The sequence below is a fragment of the Anolis carolinensis genome, chromosome 2 (assembly GCF_035594765.1).
Source record: "Anolis carolinensis isolate JA03-04 chromosome 2, rAnoCar3.1.pri, whole genome shotgun sequence".
In the NCBI taxonomy this organism is placed as follows: domain Eukaryota; kingdom Metazoa; phylum Chordata; class Lepidosauria; order Squamata; family Dactyloidae; genus Anolis; species Anolis carolinensis.
Genome location: NC_085842.1, coordinates 121,062,604 through 121,085,396, shown reverse-complemented (window position 1 = coordinate 121,085,396; position 22,793 = coordinate 121,062,604). Strand labels below are relative to the sequence as shown.

At 36.9% G+C, this 22,793-nt stretch overlaps 1 protein-coding gene and 1 non-coding gene across 5 annotated transcripts in view; both read right to left on the bottom strand.

Annotated features, from left to right (window-relative positions):
* The window catches only part of slit3 (slit guidance ligand 3), a 558,157-nt gene that overhangs the window by 132,349 nt on the left and 403,015 nt on the right, over window positions 1-22,793 (bottom strand). For all 4 annotated transcript variants that reach the window (XM_062970473.1, XM_062970476.1, XM_062970474.1 and 1 more), the window contains 2 exons: window positions 15,339-15,482; window positions 13,125-13,288 (listed from right to left, as the gene is read on the bottom strand). In XM_062970473.1, the coding sequence (XP_062826543.1) occupies window positions 13,125-13,288; window positions 15,339-15,482 (308 nt within the window). The remainder of the gene's footprint in view (window positions 1-13,124; window positions 13,289-15,338; window positions 15,483-22,793) is intronic.
* mir218-2 (microRNA mir-218-2) lies at window positions 6,109-6,206 on the bottom strand. Its single transcript, NR_129928.1, has one exon. It is a non-coding gene; the product is annotated as a microRNA mir-218-2 (primary transcript).

The following is a 22,793-nucleotide window of genomic DNA, read 5'->3' as shown; positions in this document are numbered from 1 at the left end:
AATATTAAGGAAGAAAATACAAACATAGGTTTATGGTTGACCATTAAGAAAACAAAAATAGTGACCACAGATTATTTATATAACTGCAAATCAGGAAATGAAGACATCAACGTAATCCAAGATTTTTTTATACCTTGGCTTAGTCATTAATCAAAATAGAAACTGCAGTCAATAAACCAGAAGGCAAGGACTTGGAAAGGCAATTGTGAAGAAGCTAGACTAGTTCCTCTAATGTAAAGATATATCACTGAATACCAAAGTCAAGACAATTTATGACACTGTATGATCCATTTCTATGTACGGTTATGAGAGCTGGACAGTAAAGCCGAAAGGATGAGAATCAACTCATTTGAAATGTAGTGCTGGAAGAACATTCTTCAGATGTCATGGACTGCCAAAAAAGACAAATAAATGGATCCTAGAAAAATCTTTCTAGAAGCCAAAATAACTAAATCGAGATTGCCGGACTTGACATATCATAAGAACCCATGACTCACTAGAAAAGACAGTAATGCTTCGCAAGGTCCAAGGAAAAGAGGAAAACTGCATTACTGTTACATAAACCCAATAAAGGGAGTCACAGGCCATTGTATGCAAGGCCTGAGCAGGGCTATTGATGACAGGGGTGATATAGAGGTCACTCATTCATAAGGTTGCCATAAGTCAAAGTCAGATTGTTGGCAGAGAGGAACATATAAAATGGTGCCACACAAAGATTTAATGTAGCAATACTAAGTATAAAACCACAAAATCACCAATTCTTCAACTCACTAAAATGCAGTATTTGCTAACTAGTATCATACAAAAAAACTGCCTTCATACATACTGGTCCTCAAGCACTTGTTAATATTCAGTACTAGTTAACTTACAGGTAAAATGCAAAATACTGATTTTGTCTTTGAAAGTTCAAAATGAGCTTAGGTTACAGTCACCTAATTATAGGTGAATTATTAAGTAAGAATGAAAATAAAAACACTATATTGGATTTAATTCTATAAAAATAAATATGACTTGCTTCTTTAAAATTGTATTTAAATTGGGAGTATCAACATGAAATATATCATTACTTTTCTTACAAGTATTAAATATATGGGAGAAAGCTCACTCACACCCACAATAACTGCACTTTGCTCATCCCGTTTCCTCATTTTTTTTCTTATACTTTCATATTTAATGCAAAATTCATAGGAGTCACAGTAATTATGTTTTTGTATTTGTAAAATTCCAACTGAAGGTGTTTAGCCTTAAGCAGGACTTAACCTTAACTAAGTTAAGGGTGATGTGCATATGTGCAGTTTCTTTTCATATTTCTGTAACTATACATTTACCACCAAGTACTGTATATATTAACATTTGTTTACATCAAAGTAATGGATATACGACCCTGATCTTAACTTTCTATTACGAGTCATGTTTTAAAGAAACAACACACAGAATCAATAATGAGTAATAGTCACTAGGGAACAAGGGAGAGACAGAAACAGTATGTCCTATATGCTTGTGGAAATGCACATTTTTTCTGGGTGCCTCCCCCCCAATGTCAGCGTATAGAGCATGAATTGGGGTCTGCAATAATACTTTAGGGATCAGTTGAAAAAAGAAAACTGGGAAGGGTGAGGGTGAAAATAATATCCTGCTTGAACCCATAATCCTGTAAGATAGGGGTTGGCAACTGCATGGGTGTGTGTGGTTTTAACCTGCTATCACATTCAGATATATCAGGAATGACTTATACTACCATATTTACTGTTTGTTGTATGGAGGATTGGCCAGTGTAAGGGTGACAAATCACCCAGAAAAAAGTGTAGTCTGCTTTTTAAAAATCATCAACAAGGTGTAAGGAAGCTTTGGGGTCATCAAAGAAGCATCTAAAGTGGTAGAAATTGAGTTTGTGCACCTCATACAGCCTGTGGGCTACATTTCCCCCAGCCTTGTTATAAGGGAACATGGGGCTTCTGAGTACATTTTTGGGCTGGAAAGCTATGACAATTGGGTATAAATCATAATTAAACCATAGGTTTAGTGAATCATTTCAGGCAATTATCTCAATGCTTAAATGTGTATTTGAAAGATAGGTACTGCCACCCCCTATATAATTAAGGCATTGAAATCTCTCAGCAGTTAATGGATGCTGTTAAAGGGAAATATTATACCAAACATGAGTTTATAATACAGAAAGGAATATAAGTGAAGCTTTGCTTTGTGACATATAACACTTAAACGTTTTTCTCTTTTATTTTTAGTAAACACAAAACAGAGCAAAACTAGATAAAAGTGTCATTCAGTATTTATTTATCTATGTATGTGTCCCCTTCATGTATCAAGCAAAGTATGGGATTACTCTTACACAAAAAGGAACACATTGGTGAGGAAAGCACCCCCCCCCCCCCCGCATACTTCACTAGGCTCCACTTTTCTGCTGCCTTCTTTTCAATACTAGAACTTAGCCAAACCAGAGACCAGTGAGGTTGGCAAGGAAGGGTATTACTTTCCTTCAGTTTTAAACCTGATTCTCATCTTATGTATGAACAAGACAGACACATGAACAAATACATGTGGTTAGCCTATCACATCTAATTTGTCATTTGGAAAGAGGCATGCCAATGATCACACACCGAAGCATGTAAACCACTCAATTTTGCACTGTATACATATTCATTCAGTGAACATCACTTTCAATACACAGACCTGAATCAGAAGAACCACACAAATAATTCCCACACAGAGAGTTCTGGACTTCCATTTATGAGGCGGCTGATCCACCTTTATGTTACATTGGCAAGCATCTCTGAAAGCTGAGAAGATTTTCAGAAGTAATATGTTTCTTAGCTTGTGAGCGGGTGGGTAGCTTGCTCTTCCAAGGAAAAAGATGACAATTCCACTAGTTACACCCAACATTAATTATATATTATTTATTACATGTAATATTACTGGTAATATTACAGTATAGTAGTATTGTGCAATATGCTGGTATATAGTGCTAGTGTTGTGCTGTGCTGGTGGTATAATACACTGTATGTAAATATTATTTGTAAGCCACTCTGAGTCCCCTTCGGGGTGAGAAGGGCAGGATATGAATGTAGTAAATAAATAAATAAACATTCTATTTAACCTAAATAGTTCTTTGGATCCCATCTTAAGCTCTGTCAGAACATACCACTATGCACTTCAAATATGCATCATATAAATATTGGTCACCTTGAGAGAGAGCTACTTATTTCTTTTAAGTAGAGACTACATGGTTTATTTGTTATTCTTTCAGTTGGGACATGGTATAATTTGTATGCATAATTAAAACATGGTATAATACGTTCAAAGACTACTGAGGTGTGCACATACTGTGTACTTAGAATCTTAGAAATTGATGGTGTACCATGCACATATAAAATTTGAGTCATTAAATTGAGAGTATAGTTGGCTTGCCATCTACACAGATTCAACTATCTTAATTTTGCTATTTTAAATAAAGGACAGCACTCTACATATATAATGGGATAAGCACCCATGAATTATTAGTATCCACAGAGGGTTCTGGAATCAAATCTCAAATGATAACAAGGGCCCACTGTGTTCATTACAGGTGGGAAACACAATAATAAATACATAAATAAATAAATAAATAATAACTTTATTTTTATACCCCGCCCCATCTCCCCAGTGGGGACTCAGAGCGGCTTACATGGGGACTGAGCCCAAAACGTACAGCAATAAAACAAAAAAAACAATTATTCCAACAGAAACACAAGATAAAGATGTGGGAATTGTAACCAAATTTTATAATGTAAAAAAAAAAGGAAGAAAAGAAGGTGCACGGTATGGCATCGTAACCTGAGCCCTGATCTTTTCTTCTTTTCTAAACAAAAAGAAATTCATACAGAAAAAATAGTATGTCTAATCTCTTGCTTTATACAGGTGAAATAGCTACAACAGGAAAAAAACAGGTTGCTTATTAACTCTAAGTATATGTGTACATTAAAATTTTAAATGCAAATTATCTGAAGTACCATGGAGTGTGAGGTGATAAACACCACATGCCGCCATCAAGCACTCCAAGATACCCATCAACCTGCAAGACAGCAGCAATCAGCTGCCAACGGGAGGAAATTTACTCTTTAACTTGAGCCTTGAGATCTCTTGGACAGGTGGCAGCTCTATCATGTTATTCCCATTAGGTAAACTAATGTGAAAGCCAGCCATCTGGCTGCAGTGCCAGTTATACGTGTCCATCCATCTCTACATGCATTACTTTATCAGCATGCCCTCACGAGGCTTTAAGTGGATATGGTTCAATTCAAGACATACAATCAAATTGATTATGTTCAAGCATTACTTCAATTATAAAAATCAAATGGAGGGCGGCTGCAGAGGGAAACAATGTCATTTCAGAACTTTAGCAATGGGAAAAAAGTTTTTTTTTAAAACCTAACTGGGTTTAAAGTATCACATTGGTATTTTATTCACATGTACATTCGTTTTCGTTCTTATTTTAGTGAAAATATCTATTATGAAAATCAGTTTGGGGTAGTACCATCTTTTATACATTAGTTAAGCCCTTTGGTCTCATAGAGTCAGCTCTTGCACTATTCCCACTTTTATTAGAGAAAAGAAGAGAGCAAAGCAGAGAAATCAGCTTCTCTTCCCACTTTTCAGAAACACACATTAAACAAAAGAGGCAACCACTTGAAACATTCTTGATGAAAGTAATGAAGACTGAAGAGCTTACTTCAAAGTTTATTCAGGAATGAAGACAAATGACCATACTAAGTGACAAATTACTAAAGTATGTATGTATTTACTTGGGAAACTAGATATTTACTACAGGTGTTTGGCCCAAATTAAGGGGTATATTTTCTCACTTTCAGATACCACTTTGGTTATCTCAATAATTCTTCCAAATTATTAGGGGGGAAAAATTCCTCTACAATGAATCTGATGAGGCAGAGCAATGCAGAGAAAATTAAAAGCATGGGTTTTCAAACAATTTAAATGGATTATAGGGTGGAGATTTGCTTGTTTGTTTACACAAGTGAGGTTCCCCAGTGGAAACATCAGCAATTGGGACAAAATACCTTTAAAACAAAGTTTGTCCACTTAATACAATTCTCCTGTAAGAAAGGTACCTTTTCCATAGCAACTTATTTGACAGATAATTCAGTTGGAAAAGGGTTCTCTAAAGTTAGACAAATAAATGTATCAATAGGAAATTACCACTGGGAGCATGGCTATTTATTTGAGGCATCAGTATAAAACATACAATCATATTGTATAATTCAATATTCTAGCACCAAGGTAAGAACTATAAATATTGGAGATTTTAATTATTCTACTTGATGCGATGGTGTGTATTTCAACAATAATGTTTTTATAACTGGATGTTGATTAGTTACAAATGAAGATGTTTTATATGGCACACATCCAGAGGCAATTGTGGATCATGAATCCTGATATTGTGACTCACTTGCATTCTTTAGCTCTTGAAGATGACTATGTTAACAGATTTTCCACCGACAGAACAAACCCTATATACTCATGTATAAGTCTAGAAATTTCAGTAAAAAAAAATCAACCCCTAAAGCCTGAGCAGCAAAAGGCATTAGCTTCATCCATCTTGAGAGAACCTAAAAGAAGACCCGACCCCCTCTACTCTCTCCACCACAGCACTGCTTGTGAGATTTTTGAATGCCAAGAAATGGTAGCAGTGGGCAGGGATGGCTGGCCCCCTAAGGTGGAATTGGTGCTTTCTCCTCTCCATAGAATGACCCTCAACTTATCCACAAGTCATATCAACAGCCAACTTATCCATAAGCTTGATTTATACATTAGTGTACACAAAGTTGAATAAATCAACAATATGCTTAATCTGTGCTCTTGAAGAGGAATTAATAAAACTTGTTGCCACTATTTTACAAATCAGAAGTTTACAAAAACACCCTCTAGATTATTTTATGAATTTTTGAGATTTTTCAATCAGCCTTTTAATTCTGTGGAATGGTTAAAGTTCTTTACTATATGGCTGCTGTTCCACGCTCACCTTTTGCTGCTGTCATCTCTCACCTTCTGAAGTTTCTGAAAACAGTAGAAGTATCTCAGCATGCCATGCTGCAGGAAAGCATGGAGCCTTCCATGGTGCTTGACAGAACCATGTTCAATTTGTATTGTTCTACCACATGGTTAGATCAAGCACAAAGGAAAATCCCATTAACAGGAAGAGTCAGTGTTAGGCAGCCGCCAAAGAGAGAAGAGCGCTGAGAGGAAGCAGCACGGAGAAGCACAAGCTGGAGGTTTCATTGTGAGCAGTTGTCCACTTTCCCATGCATAAACGAACTGGAGATCAACACTTATTGCTAAAAATGCAAAAAACACACTCTATAGCACAGACTGTTAGTGTTTGAGAACAACCCACCAGGATCTTGAAAGTGTAATCCAGTTAAAGATGTGTAAATGTGAAACTTCAGTGATAGTTTAAGTGATTAAATACAGTGAATGTGTGGAATTTGGGGGTGGGGATCTATACAACCATTAACAACATAATTTCACACATGCCTGGAATACTGTTATTCTTCTGTAGCCTTAAGAAAGCCTCCAACAAATCCAGCAGCAACCAACCTCTCTTGAAACCAAATATTTCGTTTTTGTTGCTAAATTTACTTTTTTTTATTATCATTTTAATAATAAGCTTCTGATGATAATACTTTTTCTATTTTAATTTCCACCAATTTTATAGCAGGAACATAGAAGAGAACCAATATATTCTGAGATCCAGAATATTGTCTCAGCTCTTTTGTAGTACAGAAGTTGGGTGTTGGCTGAATTTTGACTAATAATGAATACAAATGTTTGCTTTAAAATTTTAATGCTCCTGAAATATCATATCCTAGGTTTTTCAAAACTCGTCATCCAGTAAAGCAACAACTGACTGGCACCAGAGCACTTGTTTTAACATTTCCAAAAGAACTGAAAGAAATTGGGATGTCTGATAGGCTCTTCCCCCGCCTGTACCACAATACTTTCAACACCATTTATTTGGGTTTATATGCTGCCTAGGATACGCTTACTATTTTGTACCTCTACTCTGTTGAAGAGGAAACAAATTGTATAAAGGCTTAACCTTGAGTTAGACATTATAGAAATGAGAGCAGGGCCAAAGCTTTTTTTTATACCACTCCAGTAATGCATAGCATTGTTACCAAGTACAATAAAAACACAAACACAAAAAACTTCTTCTAAAAGCTATCATAGATACTGCATACTTTATTGTTGCTGAAAAACTTTCCTCCATAGTACTGACTCCACTTGCTGCTATGATTTATGGCACTATTACACAAAAATAGAGTCTGGAAAACAGTAGCTAGTCTACAATGGTGAACACTTCATGTGCGTTATAGCACTTGCATTGTGCATCACAAAGCCAGACTCTGAAAGCCAGTTTGTTTAGTGGTCGGAGCACTGGGCATGACTCTAGAGTTTGAATCCTTACTCATTCCTGGAAATCCACCTTGGGCAAATCACACTCCTTCAGCATAAGAGAAAGGCAAAAGCAAACCCTTTATAAATAAATCTTGCCAAGAAAACCCTTGTAAGAAATGACATGAAGGGATATAACAAGCCAAACTTTTCATCTTATGTAAAGAGTGAGTTCAAGCTAAATTGATGGTTTATTTCACATAGGAAAAAGATATAAAAGAAAGCAACTGTTGCATAAAAGCAATGTTAATGGAAAAGGAAGCTGAGGGATCCTAATTACTTCACACGAATAAACACTAAATATGGCACCCTGTTTGTCAGACAACATATTGCAAAGCAAATTACTATAGCTTTCCATCAGAAATACATGTAGCAAGCTAAGCATGTCTACATTTGGCAAATGTTCCTATTTACATGGAATTCCATGGAATACATGAATAGTAACATGAAAGCTTAATTGGTCTCGTAGCCTACCCTCTGGGACCCTCTTGGTGAACCCACAGACTGATAAAATGCAAAAAAGAATTAAATAAAACAAAAATACATCAAAGCTCAAATAAAAACAAAAGCTACAAGTCTGTTAGTAAATAGAGAAGCACTATTGTTTATCACTGGCACTGTATGAAATGCATATTTTCATTGTAGTCAAGCCCTGTTTTATTATGATGTCTGCCCAGTCCCATTCAAAGTAAACCTAAGTGGAATTAAACTCAAAATAGCCTATGCATTTACACTACTTTGGAACTGTGTGTTAAATATACTGTACTTGAAAACATTTACTATCATTATGCAAACAGTTGCTGAGAACTCAAACAGGGATATAAAAAAACCCCATAAACTCTTGTTTTCTTTGAAAAATCTATTTGACCGTTACAGATAAATGGAAAATCACACACCCTGAAGCAAAAAGTTCTGCAGGAATGACAGAGATTACATGAAAGTGCCGCCAAAGAGTGAGATGCCTGCTCCACAGTATGCCAGGTTGATGCAGTGCTGCTATCTTCAGTTTGGACTGAATTACTGAGAGGCAACACCTGACAGAAAGAAATCTCTATTGGCAGATGGCTCATTGTTAGTTGTGTTAGCGGCATGTATGACAACTATCTGGCATTGTAACAGCTAATTAAATTGGCTAAATGGAACAAGAATCAAATACAACAGACACAGGAGAAACACATTTGGTTATCAAAGCTTCAAATGGGAAACAAATTCTTATTGTCATGGTAGAAGAGAACAAAGCCCCAGTGACTTCCCTCTTCCTTTAAACATTCGTTCATTAGCAGAGAAACTACAGAACATGTACAGGGCAGATCAATCAATTGCTAGTCAAATGTGACAGCAAGAGAAAAGGGGAAAAGAGAAACCTAGAAGCGAAAACAAAGACGTGTCTCCAAGTGGAGTAATATTTTTCATGCCATTGGCAGCCAACGCTGTGGAGCTGCACACTAATCACAACACCCTGCCAATTCTAAAGCACACAGAGCTCTCATTGAGCAAGTACAATCTGCTGCTGGATTCCTTTTGATTTCCCCTTAGAAAACAAATCTTTATGGCAGTTATCTTAATCAAAAGATGCTAAGCAGATGAGGATACTGAGAAGAATAGCCTTTGGTCAAATATATCTAGTATGTCTTGCTAGACATTAGGATGCCACTGGACAGGTGCAGCTGTCGGAGAAGAGCAGCATCTACTTTTATGGCTGGCACTAAATATGGAAGGGGATTTTCTGCTAAATGAAAGGAAAATAAATGCCCCATTCACCTTGAATATACACAAGAATCCTGGCAGAAAAATGCTCCTATACAATCACTCATTTTTACAACTTGTACACACATAGTTTACATGAAAGAACTGCTTTACAAAAACATGTGCTCTTGAAAGTTGGCCTAAATCCTATTGCTAAACCTAAAGGAATCAATGTAATTCACATAAGTGTTGATTCAGTAACAGAGCCAATATGCTTGCTTCCCTTGAGACTAGCAACTGGATACAAGCCATTCCTGCTTACAGTTGCCCCTCGACTGTAGAACTCCCTTCCCAAGGAAGCCAAAAGAGCCCATCCTTCTTCCAGTGGCAGGCTAAAATCATTTTGTTCAGACTGGCTTTTAAAACAGAAAAAAATAAAGAAGTGGCTAAAGGATACTGTTCCATTTTCACTGAATTGTTTTTAGAGCTTTTAATCTTTTAGTTGAATTCTCTTTTTATGTTTGTTTTTTGTATGTTGGTAATTGCATTGTTCTTTTAAATTGTGAGCCACTTTCAACCCCAATTTTGGGGGACAATAGCAACTTGATGCCAAGAACAGCTGCATGCATTATATTTTAAAATGCACCCCTACCTCTTAAATTCAAGATGAATATGTTTACAAGCCATACACTCTAACCTGTTTACAACTAATGGGAGATCTTGGCCTACCTGTGCATTATGTCTAAAATGGGCTCACTTGGATATGCATCAAAAAGATTTCAAACAATCAGTGCTCCACTTTGCTATCATTTATTTTGGTATGATAAGCATACTTGGCTACCAAATCTATAACAAGTCAAGAGTAAGCATTATTTAATTAATTCAGAAGGACATAATTTTCAAATAAGCTATAAGAGCATTTCAACTGGAATGCACATAATTCTATGGTCAGTTAACTGAGTTCTGAAAGCTAAACATATCTGAGGCAATCCCAAAAGCTACATATTCCATGTTTTAGTTTAGTTCAACTCATTCAAACTTTAATGATAAATAAGCTAGCTTTTGCATGCTAACCAGGTGCTGGATGATTTTATAGATAATACTTTTGGAGGATAAATGGACATAAGCTTTCATCTCAGGATCAGCGCAACATGTAATTCCCATTCCCATTATAATATAAAGGGAAAGTTTAAAAAATGTGGCATGTTATCGCTGAATTACAGACTGAACAAGGTTATAAATCTGTGTCTTTTAAAAAAATTAAATTATCTATATAAAATTCATCTTACACATAATGTATTGCTTCTATGCATAAATTAAACATTTTGCTATTGGGGTATCATTCTTGTACTGTCTAAATTCATGAAGGAATTTAATTAACTCAACAACACTGAAGAACTTTTCTTCTGGATCTCTAAGACTCAAAATAAAAATCAATACTATATTTTAATGTCCTGTCTACCCGCTGGAATTGATGAAAGTATCATGATCTAAAATAAAACTAGCTTTCTCAATATTTTTTCTCTACCACAATATAGCCAAGAAACCCTGCTTTACTCCATATGCTTTTTGAGAAGTTCACAACAGAGGTGCTAATTCCAACCCTGCCCGAAAAGGAATTCTTCATAAATATGAATTATAAAATGTTATTGCAAAATCCAAAAGAAAGGCCAGTATTGTTCTCTACTAGTTCTAAAGATCACCAACCACTCTGTCAATAGGAGATATTCAATGGATACTGATCCAAAAGATTTGGATTAAAATTGCTTATCTATTTAGTTTATATATCTCACTTTACCTCCATGACAACATCTCAATAGGGCTTACAAGATTAATTTAAAAGATACAGATAATTCCATCAAATGATAGGAAGCCAAGGTTTAAGCTTACTGGAGTTAACACTTACTAGTATACACAGATTACCTAATATTTCATAGGAAAAGTCCAGGCATATTTCTGCATATACACCTACATTACATTTCCATGCATTTCATGTATCTTCCAGTATTTTCTGCCATCTGTCCTGAGATGTCAGGAGCACAATTCATCACAGTCCTTTTTTAAAAGGAGGAAGACTAACAGTACTCAAATGCTGCAAGCTATTCCATCACTGACAATTTTTTTCTTCTCAAACCAGTTAGTGATTTTCTGTCACATGGAATTCTGCCTATACTTGAAGCTTGCCTGAAATAAGAAATTCACTGGATCACAAGCAGAAGTATAAAACATGCAGGGTTAGGGAGGTAAACAACACGAGCAATCAGAATGTGATAGCAGTTGATGCACAGTAAACGTGTCCCTTCCTTGTGCCTGAAAGATGGCTAGCTATAGCATTCTAGTTATGATATTAGGTAAAGGTAAAGGTTTCCCTTGACGTTAAGTCCAGTCGCGTCAGACTCTAGGAGTCCATTTCTAAGCCAAAGAGCCGGCGTTGTCCATAGACACCTCCAAGGTCATGTGGCCAGCATGACTGCATGGAGCGCTGTTACATTCCTGCTGGAGCGGTACCTATTGATCTACTCACATTTGCATGTTTTCGAACTGCTAGGCTGGCAGAAGCTGGGGCTAACAGCGGGCACTCATTCTGTTCCCCGGATTCGAACCTGTAACCTTTTGGTCTGAAAGTTCAGCAGCTCAGCTCTTTTAACACACTGCACCACCAGAGGCCCTAGTTATGATATTATGTAAACGTATATCAAATGAGTTAAGTCAGTTTTAGCTTTTCCTTCAGTGTTATCTAAATAATTAAAGCATTCAAGGTTTGGTCTACCCAAAATCATGAAATTAGATGCAGAGGATTTTCTCTAGATACATCTTTCAGCCATTCATGTCTGAAAGGGTATAACACCAAGATACAATGATTATGAATATATGGCAGGTGACAAAACTTGGCATATTTTAATTAGATAGCTTACTTGTACCTCAAAATAGCACTATATGTGGCAATGTTTTTATTTTTTGCTATCACTGCTCCCTATGTTTCCCTATATCTTGAAGCTGGTTGTGATCCTGGGACTTGCTAACTTGTCATTTACGATCTTGCAGGTTATGAACAGACAGCTATTTAGTTTCCTCTCTGGGAGGCAAGTGCGCATCTTCAGTCAGTCTTTCTGAAATACTTTGAAAGAATAATGGGTCCCTGAACATCTGGGCCCCATTTGCACCCTGTGAAGTGCAACATGACACAAAGAAGAAATTTCCTTGCTTGTCATGTACATGATACATGGAAATAGCCAGTGAGGCTTCTGCTAGTTCCATGGTTCATTTAATTCCATGGAATCTACTTGGTGGATAGGTTCTTTGGGGCAGACTTGGCAAGGAACATTCTGGGAAAACAAACCCACCCTCAACATCTCTGTTGTCCAAGTCTGCAGATGTTTAAATGGCTGTGTTGTATATACATTAAGTTCAGAGCAAACTGTTTTGCTTAAAAGTTATCTGTGACACAATGACTAAAAGATTATCGCAAGCTTTTTGTGCCTGTCAGAAAAGCTGCAAGGATTAAAACACACACAAACACATACACACACACACACACACACACACACACACACACTCTTTGCCCAGTAAGAAATGTCCTTAATAACGAACTGAGCAAAAGACATTCTTACTTGATCCAAGTAAAACATATCTGATATTTTATTTCTTCTAAAAACAGTTGACACATGGGGATCATTTGTATCCTGACTCTTTTGAAGGCCATACCGATTACTGCATTCTTTTAAAAATCACGTCCCATCTTTTTGCTGAAATGCTAAATAAATCATGAGCCAAGCTAAAGGGTTGTTTCTCTTTTAATGCATAAGGTAAATATGTTTTCTGGAGGCGTAATCTAATTTCTTAAATTTAATTTTGGAAAGATGCTACATAATATCCATTACAGCAAACACTGTCCTACAGATTTGATTAGCAGGCTCTCTGGACCTGCTCATTTCTGAGCCGAAAGTGCAGTGCAGCCTGGATAAATGAATTACCTGAGCAACGGAACTTCTTGCTCTTGATCTGGCTGATTCGTTTGTTGGCAAGGCGACGTGGGCTGCTGCATCGAGCGCCGCTGGTTTCTATTGGATTATCCTGCAGGTAATCAGCCAGCCACTTCAAATGGCAGTCGCACACAAATGGATTCTGAGCTAAATGCCTGCAAGAGGGATGGGATGTTTAACCAGAAGTGACCTGTGACACTGCACTCCATCATTGTTTTTTACGCACACAAAACGGTGGAGTACAGTAATTGAATCAGCTTCCAGTAGACCAGGCCTGGCGGAAGCGGCATGGAATAGGGAGCAGCACGTGAATGGGAGAAATTCTGTGAGCCATCTTATTATGTTTTCTTTAGTTCATTAAGTCTGCAGTGAGCCTTTTCAAGAAGGAAACAAAAATTAATATAGCAACACTTGCTTTTGAAGGGCACAAGAGTTCCATGCACAAATGCTAGAGTTTTCAGCTGGATAATACACTGCAGTAAGATGCATCATATTACAAATTCAAAGTTTGAAGGAATGGTTGTTACAACACCAAAGCTTTCTGGACATTAAGCTGCGAATATGCACAGTACTGTACCTCAAGCCTATAGTCAGAGTCAATGGATAAACTGAAATTAATCTTATCTTAAAATCTAAAGACTATTAGCTCTGATTAATATATTAACAAAAATGGATTTACTCTTATGATCCACATTTAACCTTTCAAACAGAATTGAATAAGACCAATTTTATATCAGCTCATAGTTCTTGTTTGTCAAAATGTTTTCTTTGTAAAGAGAACATTATATATGTATATTCATTATTATAGGTAGCAGTTTTAAATGAGGTGATACAAACCAAGCACAAAAATAATGTGAATTTAGCTAGACCCTTGGTTTCTGATTTTGGAACACATTTTTAATTTATTGTATACTTCTGTATAAATCAACCTTATATATAACTCATAGGCAGGTTTGGGGGGCAAAATTATGTATTTTGATCTGCTCCTTTAATAAGTCACGAATCATTTCACAAATAGACAAAAGTTCTATCTGTTTTGCAGGCCACCTCCTTGGGCTACTACAGCCACAACTTTCATGTCCAGGTAATTAAAAAGGCCCTTTCTCACTCTGCTCAGAGAAGGAGATGATTTGCTTTTTGATAAGTTTTGGTATTTTTCCATTATCCAGGCAGAGGCCACAAGAGGGGGCTAGACAGGGAAGGACAGTCCATTTTACAGCAGGGGGGGGGGGGGGGGGGTTGAAGGAGTTAAACCATTTCCCCCTGTTTTCCTGTTATTTCCCCCATTCATGTCACTATTGTCAAAACAACCATTATGATATGAGAGATGTTTTTGTGTTAGGAGCGACTTGAGAAACTGCAAGTTGCTTCTGGTGTGAGAGAATTGGCTGTCTGCAAGGGTGTTGCTCAAGTGACGCCCGGATGTTTGATCCTTGTGGGAGGCTTCTCTCATGTCCCCGCATGGAGCTGGAGCTGACAGAGGGAGCTCATCTGCGCTCTCCCTGGGTTGGATTCGAACTGGCAACCTTCAGGTCAGCAACCCAACCTTCAAGTAATCAGCCCTGCTGGCAAATGGGTTTAACCCATTGCACCACCAGCGGCTCCCCCCTTTTATGGGGGGATAAAAAGGGGGAGAATAACCAGCAAAAATAGGAACAATTGTTTTCCTCTTTCAATCCCCCCTCCCCCATAAAATGGACTATCCTTCTCTAGGCTCTCTTTTGGAGTCTGCCCAGATAATGTAACAGTACCAATGTTTTTTTAAGGAGCCAACACCTATCTCTAAGTGGAGTGGTGAAAGAACTTAGCCCTTTAAAAATAAGAGTTAAGGTATAGTACTTCTATTGACTGTGGATGGGGGGGGGGGGGTCGATTGTTTAGTTAACATATCTAGACCTATGTCTAGCATATACAGTACATAACAACTTCCTCTTTCTTTCTCAGGGTGCCTGATCTACTTCTCTTTCTCTTCTATTCCCCCCCCTTTTTTTTTTGCTCTGATCCTCTAAGTCTCATTAATTTAGGGTCATGATCAACTGGAGACATACAGTGACAGAAGACGCTCTATCAGAAGACTGAATAAGTGATTTCCTTCCATTCATAACATTCACATGTCCTGTATCAAGACAGTCTCCCTCTTTTCTGCCCCTTATGAAGCTCTAAGTCAAAAGAAAGTCTGCTATGAAAGGTATCATATATACTTACAGAGTTTGAATAGACTGGAGAGGCACAAAAAGACCTTTGCTGATAGTCTGCAGTTTATTGTCATAGAGAGATAACAAATTAAGATTATGAAGGTCTTGGAATGTGTTCACTCTTAGGCAGTTGATCTTATTGGCATTGAGAAGCCTGTGAACAAAGAAAAGAGGTTTCAAATACAGAAACACATTCCCAAGAACACATGAAGCAAGGATAAACTCAGAAGATTCTGCTCAAACAAAATCCCTCTATTTACTCAAATCTAATGCTCACCTTTTTCGGCTAAATGTCCTCTCCCAAATTAGGGCACACATTAAATTTGCATCATACACTCATCTTAGTACTGAGCCAAAGCAAAAGGGGAAGCTCTTTCACCTACTATTTATGGTACCTAATATCTAATTTAATGGCCAGGACTGAATGCTATCCGATCCTGGGATTTGTAGTTTGGTGAAGTATTAGCCTTCTTGGGTAGCATAGCCTCAAGACTTTGTCAAACTACAGCCCCCATGACTCCATAGCACTGAACTAAGGCAATTAAAGTGGATTCATTCTACAGCATAGATGCATCCCAAGCTTGTCTTTTCCATTGCTGGATGCTTTGGTGTTCTAACACTTAAAAAAAGAAGGAATCCCAAGAAGGCAGCAACTGCAATGCACACCTTTTGGGGCAAAATTACAGAGAGTGCACTTTTTACCACTGCGCATTACATTCAGCAACAAATCTTTTTTTTTTTTTTGGTTTCAGGGTTTGGAAATCAAAGTGTGCATTAGATTTGATGGCACATTAGACTCGAGTAAATATGGTATTACAAAGAATTAGGGATTGTAAAAGGGTATGATTATGAATTTTTTAAAATAAAATTATTATAACACTTTGTGCCTCCAACTATTCCCCCCAATACGAAAAAAAAATTAAAATACAGTAGAGTCTCACTTATCCAATGTAAACGGGCCGGCAGAACGTTGGATAAGCGAATATGTTGGATAATAAGGAGAGATTAAGGAAAAGCCTATTAAACATCAAATTAGGTTATGATTTTACAAATTAAGCATCAAAACATCATGTTATACAACAAATTTGACAGAAAAAGTAGTTCAATAAACAGTAATGCTATGCAGTAATTACTGTATTTACGAATTTAGCACCAAAATATCATTATGTATTGAAAACATTGACTACAAAAATGCGATGGATAATCCAGAACGTTGGATAAGCGAATGTTGGATAAGTGAGACTCTACTGTACATGGAATCATACCATAGCAATCTCATGGGAATAGGAAGTAGGTAAAACCAAAGAGCAGAATAATATTTAAAATCATTCAAATACTTTTAAAACAAAGACTAGACATGGAAGAAGACAAAAAAAGGGGATTATGTGGGATTTCTGGGAGTCCAAAACTTCTGGAAGGCAAAATGCTGAGAACCATAGGTGAAAAGCCATTCCCTACCCCAACCAATGTTCTTATACCTTTATGATTTGCTTATTTATTATACAATTGAGTACATTTATGATTCCTAGCCAACAAATAGCAGATCAGATCAAACTACGTGTACTATATTGTAATAGGAAATAACTGCTCCCCTCCCCAGAATTACAAACTAGAGAATTAGAAATTACAATTGCAAGTTTGTATTGCGTATTTCAAGAGGCAGTAACTACCCCCCTCCCCAAAATTAGAAATGTGAAGAGCACCACAAAAAGAGGGCATGGCTATTAAAACCAGATTGGGAAAATCTGTAACACAGGCATGGCTGAAGAAGATTGTTCACAAATAACTAACTTCAAGCAGTTCAACATATTTTCTTAATATCCTATACAGGGCACACATGTATTATTCAACTTCACTTGCCAAGCAGATCCAACGCAGAATCTCTGCACTATGACCAATGACACATGAAACTGCTTTGAGTACTTTAAAAAGAGCAGCTCTTTTGAACAGTTGGAATTTACAAGTTTAACTTGGCACATTAGGTATATGAATGAGACTAGCAGACCACACATTTTTAATAAACCTATTGGTTGTGTCTAGGAATTTCACAGCACAGACTAGACATGTCCCCTAGGAATTTGATTCCTGCATCTTATGCAAATATTAGATAGCTGGTTATTTTAAAATTCATTGAACACAAAGAATAAATTAGACACTACTATTTGAAATAATGACACTAACAATCTTCCTGACACTTTCCATTAAGATAAAGATTTCAAACTGTGTTCAATGAAGGCAACTGGTAGATTTGGGCATATCCTTCCCTCTTTATGAATCTCCATGATATATAGCAATAGTTCACTAATCTGTACATGCTCTTGCTTAAGGCAATAACCAAATTTTGCTGAATTAAGCAAATATTCCTCACAAATTACATGCGCTTCCTTTACAGCATGCTTCAGAATCCCTTTTAACAAGCAGGCATTTCATGGTAGATTCCAAGGGATCAATGGGCCAATTCATTTCTAATAGACCTAAACCTCTGATGAGTCACAACAAACGGAGACTGAAATGTCTAGCTACCTTATATATTCATGTATAAGTTAAGCAATATTAGTTAAAAAAATCACCTCCAAAAACTGGAACAACTTATCTATTGCACCGTAACTCTTGTTTTAAAAAAGGAACCATCCCTTTTTCTGAGTAGAATGGCAAAAGGAGAGAGAGCGTTGTTTGTTTTAGGAGAACCCAAAAGAAGCACTGACCCCGTTTACTCTCTCCACCATGAAATCGCTTCTGGCTTTTTTGAATACTTGGGTAAGAAAATGGTGGCAGCAGTCATAGGTAGCTGACTCCCTGAGTTGACAGTGATACTTCCCTCTCTCCACAGAATAACACTTGACTTATTCATGGTCATATTAAAATCCATAGTTTTAGCACCAAAACCTGTCCCTGACTTATACATGAGTATATACAGTAGTTCAAATTGGTTTGGATTTATGATCCTGTTTTGCTTTGTTGTTGTTTTTTTGTTTTAAAAAAACTAACTACAACTTCAACAACATGTGGAAATCTGTGGCTCTACTGATGTGAGAATGCAACATTCACAATCCCTAACCACTGAAATTCTGGTTGGGGTTGACTGGATTTAGAACTCAACAACATCTGGAAGGTCAAATGATCTTTAGAAATATACACAGGAACATGGCCTTTGGTGAAGGCCTTGGAGTTAAGCTAGTATTCTGACGCAGTACTAATCTTACATGCATAGCTGGTTCATTACAACTATGTATGTAAGATTAACTTATGCTTTAACGTTATACCCAAACAGGTTCCAAAGGTCTTGTAAGATATTATTTAGAATACTGTTCCTTTTTAACACACCACAGTGTATATTAGATAAAGTATTAGAGATATTGCCATCTATAATTTGTGAGAAAATGATGTTTGGATATCTCAAAATGAATGTGCAAAAAGAATGCTGGATCAGAATACATGTATACTCCAGTGCAGACATTCATATAAGAACAATTCCAAGCATTTCATATTCACATCATATTCTGAGCTCCCAATTTTTCTTCCTTTGAATAGAACAGAGATGTCCAAATCAACATTTTAATTTTCTGATCAATGAAGATAAGAGAATAACTGATTTGAGAAGGACTAAATTGATTTTAGTTTGGATGTATGGCTTAGCTGCCTCAACACACAGGAGCATACCAGTTTCTGTCATTACCGGATAGACAAGAAATCATTTTAGGTATACTAATAAGCTGAAAGACTATGGGAGAAAAAAATAGCATGAAGCTCTACAAAATGATTGCTCTTTTCTCTTCCGTGCCTTCTTAGCATAGCATCATTAACTATCCTTGTTTAATCAATAACCTCTATCTATGTAGTATAATTAATGAAGCATATCCTGAATCACAGTTATGTAAAAAGAAGAATGGACAAAACTTCACAGAGCTAAATTCAAACAACTGTAGTAGCAGGATTCAAACAAATGTGGAGCAGTTAATTAAATTGTAAGAACAAATCTGAACAGAGATGCTTCTAACACCAAAGCTCCCCAGAAGACTGAGTCACTGAGTTGGAATCTATATTTCACTCTCAATTCAACTTGCCCTTCATGTATGCCATCTTGGACTTCCTATACAGAAAAGTTTGGATAAAAATTGCACCTAGTTAGCTAAGTAAATTAGAAACTGACATATTGAGCAACAGTGCATGCACTGAACTACATTTACTTTCACAGTCTCTCTATAAGGGCCACTGGCGCAGAAGTAAATTGTGAAGTGGAGGCCCTCATCCTTAGTAGTCCCTCACACAAAGAAAGTACAAAATGCAAATGACTGTGTTGATTGTAAAGAAGTGTGTGTTTTTGTTTTAATTTATGGATGACATGTCTGTTTGATTTTGTTTTAGAAGCCATGTTTGGCTATGTTTAAAAAGGGTAAGTATTAGAGTAACAATACATGGAGGAAGGTAACCAGCCCAGCATTCTGAGGCAGGTTACCGTAGCAACGGGGGCGGAGCCAACCGCCGTTTGAAGAGAAAAGGAGGGAATGTTTAAAAACCCAGATTAGTCTGTGATTTCTAGTCACAGGAGACAGACTGGTTCCATGTTTAAGGAAACCAGGGAAGTTTAAATCTTAGTCTGAGATTGTTAGTCACAGGAGACAGACTGGTTCCATGTTTAAGGAAACCAGGGAAGTTTAAATTTGAGTCTGTGATCTGAGAGTCACGGGAGACAGACTGGTTTCAGGTTTAGGGAAACCAGGAAGGCAGACCTCTAATAGGGCCAGACTAAGCAAGTTGGGTGACTTGTTTAGGTTTTTTTTGTAGAGGCTGATAAGTAAGGGGAGTTAATCCCAGTAGATCCAAGTGATCGGTTAATAGTATTTGAAGGGAGAGGAGAAAGTATTTTGGAAGTTAGAACACCTCAACATCTATCTGTAACAGTTATTTAAGTGCCTTTAAGAAGTTATTGAACCACTAAGCTCTGTACCTGAATAAACTTGTTTTGTTTTTTTTAACCATCTAAGTCTCTGTCACAATCATATTCAACTTAAGTCACTATACCATCTAAAGTAAATAAGAAGATTAAAAAGAATAAATTATTCTCTGCCTGACATCTCCATAATTGGTGGCAGCGGTTATAAAAAATCATCATCCAGACATCATCGCAAATTGGTGGCAGCGGTGGGATCAAAAGGATCCCCCCCTTACCTCACATCTGTACATTGATCTATATTTTTAAAGAACAACAACAATTTCTAACAGCCTATGCCTTACAGCTTTGCCAGCAGCTGATATTTGTATAACAGATCTTGCTTGCCTAAGTTCAAGTCATACTCGCATTTTAGATTACAATAAGGCTAGCTCATAACAATGCACTATTGCTGGGAAAATCCATTTTGCCTACAGCAGACTACTCAGAGGGAAGTCTGAGGGGAATGGCAGTGGCTTCACAGTTCCTGCTAATTATAAAGTTTGGGAGCTTCAGTCAGATAAGCCTTGACCCCACTCCACTCCTGATTAATACTGAGCATCTTTGAAGAAGATACAGTATATTTACAACCTAAAAACACGCTTTTAATACACTGATGTTCAACAATATTTCAGTATTTGACAGAATTTTCCAATTATAAATAAAAAATTAATTATTAAGCAGAGTCATTCTATTTCAGCTAAAATATGAACATGGGCACAAAGGGTATAGTTCCTCTTCTATTCCTCATATGAGCATTTTCTATGTGAGAAATAAAATGCATTTCTACATAACAGGGTAGCAGAATCTGAGAAGCCCCTGGTGGCGCAATGGATTAAACCCTTGTGCTGGCAGGACTGCTGACTTGAAGGTTGGGTTGCTGACCTGAAGGTTGCCGGTTCGAATCCGGGGAGAGCACAGATGAGCTCCCTCTGTCAGCGCCAGCTCCCCATGTGGGTACATGAGGGAAGCCTACTACAAGGATGGTAAAACATCCTCTGGGCAACGTCCTTGCAAACAGCCAATTATCTCACACTAGAAGCAACCTGCTCACTCCTGACATGAAAAAAGCAGCATCTAACCATTCAAAGTTTATGTTTTTTCTCCAAAAGTGCTGAAGTGCTCAAACAAGTCCATGTTAATTTATCCTGGGATCAGTGGTGATGGCAAATGGGGCCCCTTAAACATTTCTGTATTTATATTCAGTATCTACTACACACTGCCAGTAATGTACACTATCTATCTATCTATCTATCTATCTATCTATCTATCTATCTATCTATCTATCTACACACACATACACATACACATTGTAATTACTAAAATATACATTTATTTTGCAGTAATTTAATTGTACCCTTCCCACCTCACTCACACCCACACACACACGTTTAAAAAAGTATTTATTTCTTATAAAAAAACAAATGATAGCCTTATAATTGTGGGTGGGCTTTCTTTGTCTCCTGGCAATCAATATTTTTAGATTCAGATTACCACTGCTTAAGATATATTTGCAAAAGGGTTATGGAATACATCACTCCCCTGCGAAAAAATCCACAAAAAGCAGTACCTAATATAAAACACAAAATAACATTTATTTTGCCTTTTGATTATTGCAATGATTAACGACAAACTTATCTGATTTTTAAAAAGTATAGATCTGGCCAAAACATTTCCTATTGTACTATTACAGTCCTTGCAGCCCAAAGCCTCTATTGATATTTTTGGCTTGCATTGTTCATTCTTTTCAGGAGTATCAAGACCATGTTTTCATGAACATAAACTACATCACTTATTCTATTATCAGTATTCTGCTGGTGAAATATGCTGATAAAATCTCCTATTAAACTTGGGTATGTATTTTGGGGGTTGGGGGGTCATGACAGAAATAGGTATCAAGGACTTCCAAACACCATTCCATGTAACTTCAACTTCTTAGTGGCAAGAGCACCCATGGGAACAAGTAGAGGGACCGGGGGCTCCTTGGCATTATATGGTTGCAATCACAACACCTGGGGAACTGGCATTGCCCTCTTGGACTTCTGGTGAGTTGTATTATAGATCTAACTGATGGAGCCCATGGGAAGATCTGATATAGATTGTTTGCTTCACCAGCAGTACTGTTGGATCTTGGCCAGCTTTTTGTGAACAGGATTCCACTAGTGAGGCAATAGGTACCAGTGAAATTTCAGAATTCAACTAATGGTAGATCAATATGTATTATATCAGCTTATATATTTAATGTATACTACTCTGTGAATTTATTCTGTGAATTTTTAAGACCTCCTCTGAAAGCCATCAATTTATATACGCTTTCCCCAGTTTCTAACATTGATCATATGACTATTATGTTTTATAGTTTTAATTTCATTACATTGTATTTACATTCCACATGATTTTATAGGGCCATTTTTGTAAGTAGGCTTTGTTATTGTATTATATCAATTGTATTATATTTTTTCCTTTTGACTACTGCAGTACAGATAAATAAAAATGGCAACACTGTATTTACAGCAGTAATCTGAGTCCTGGGAC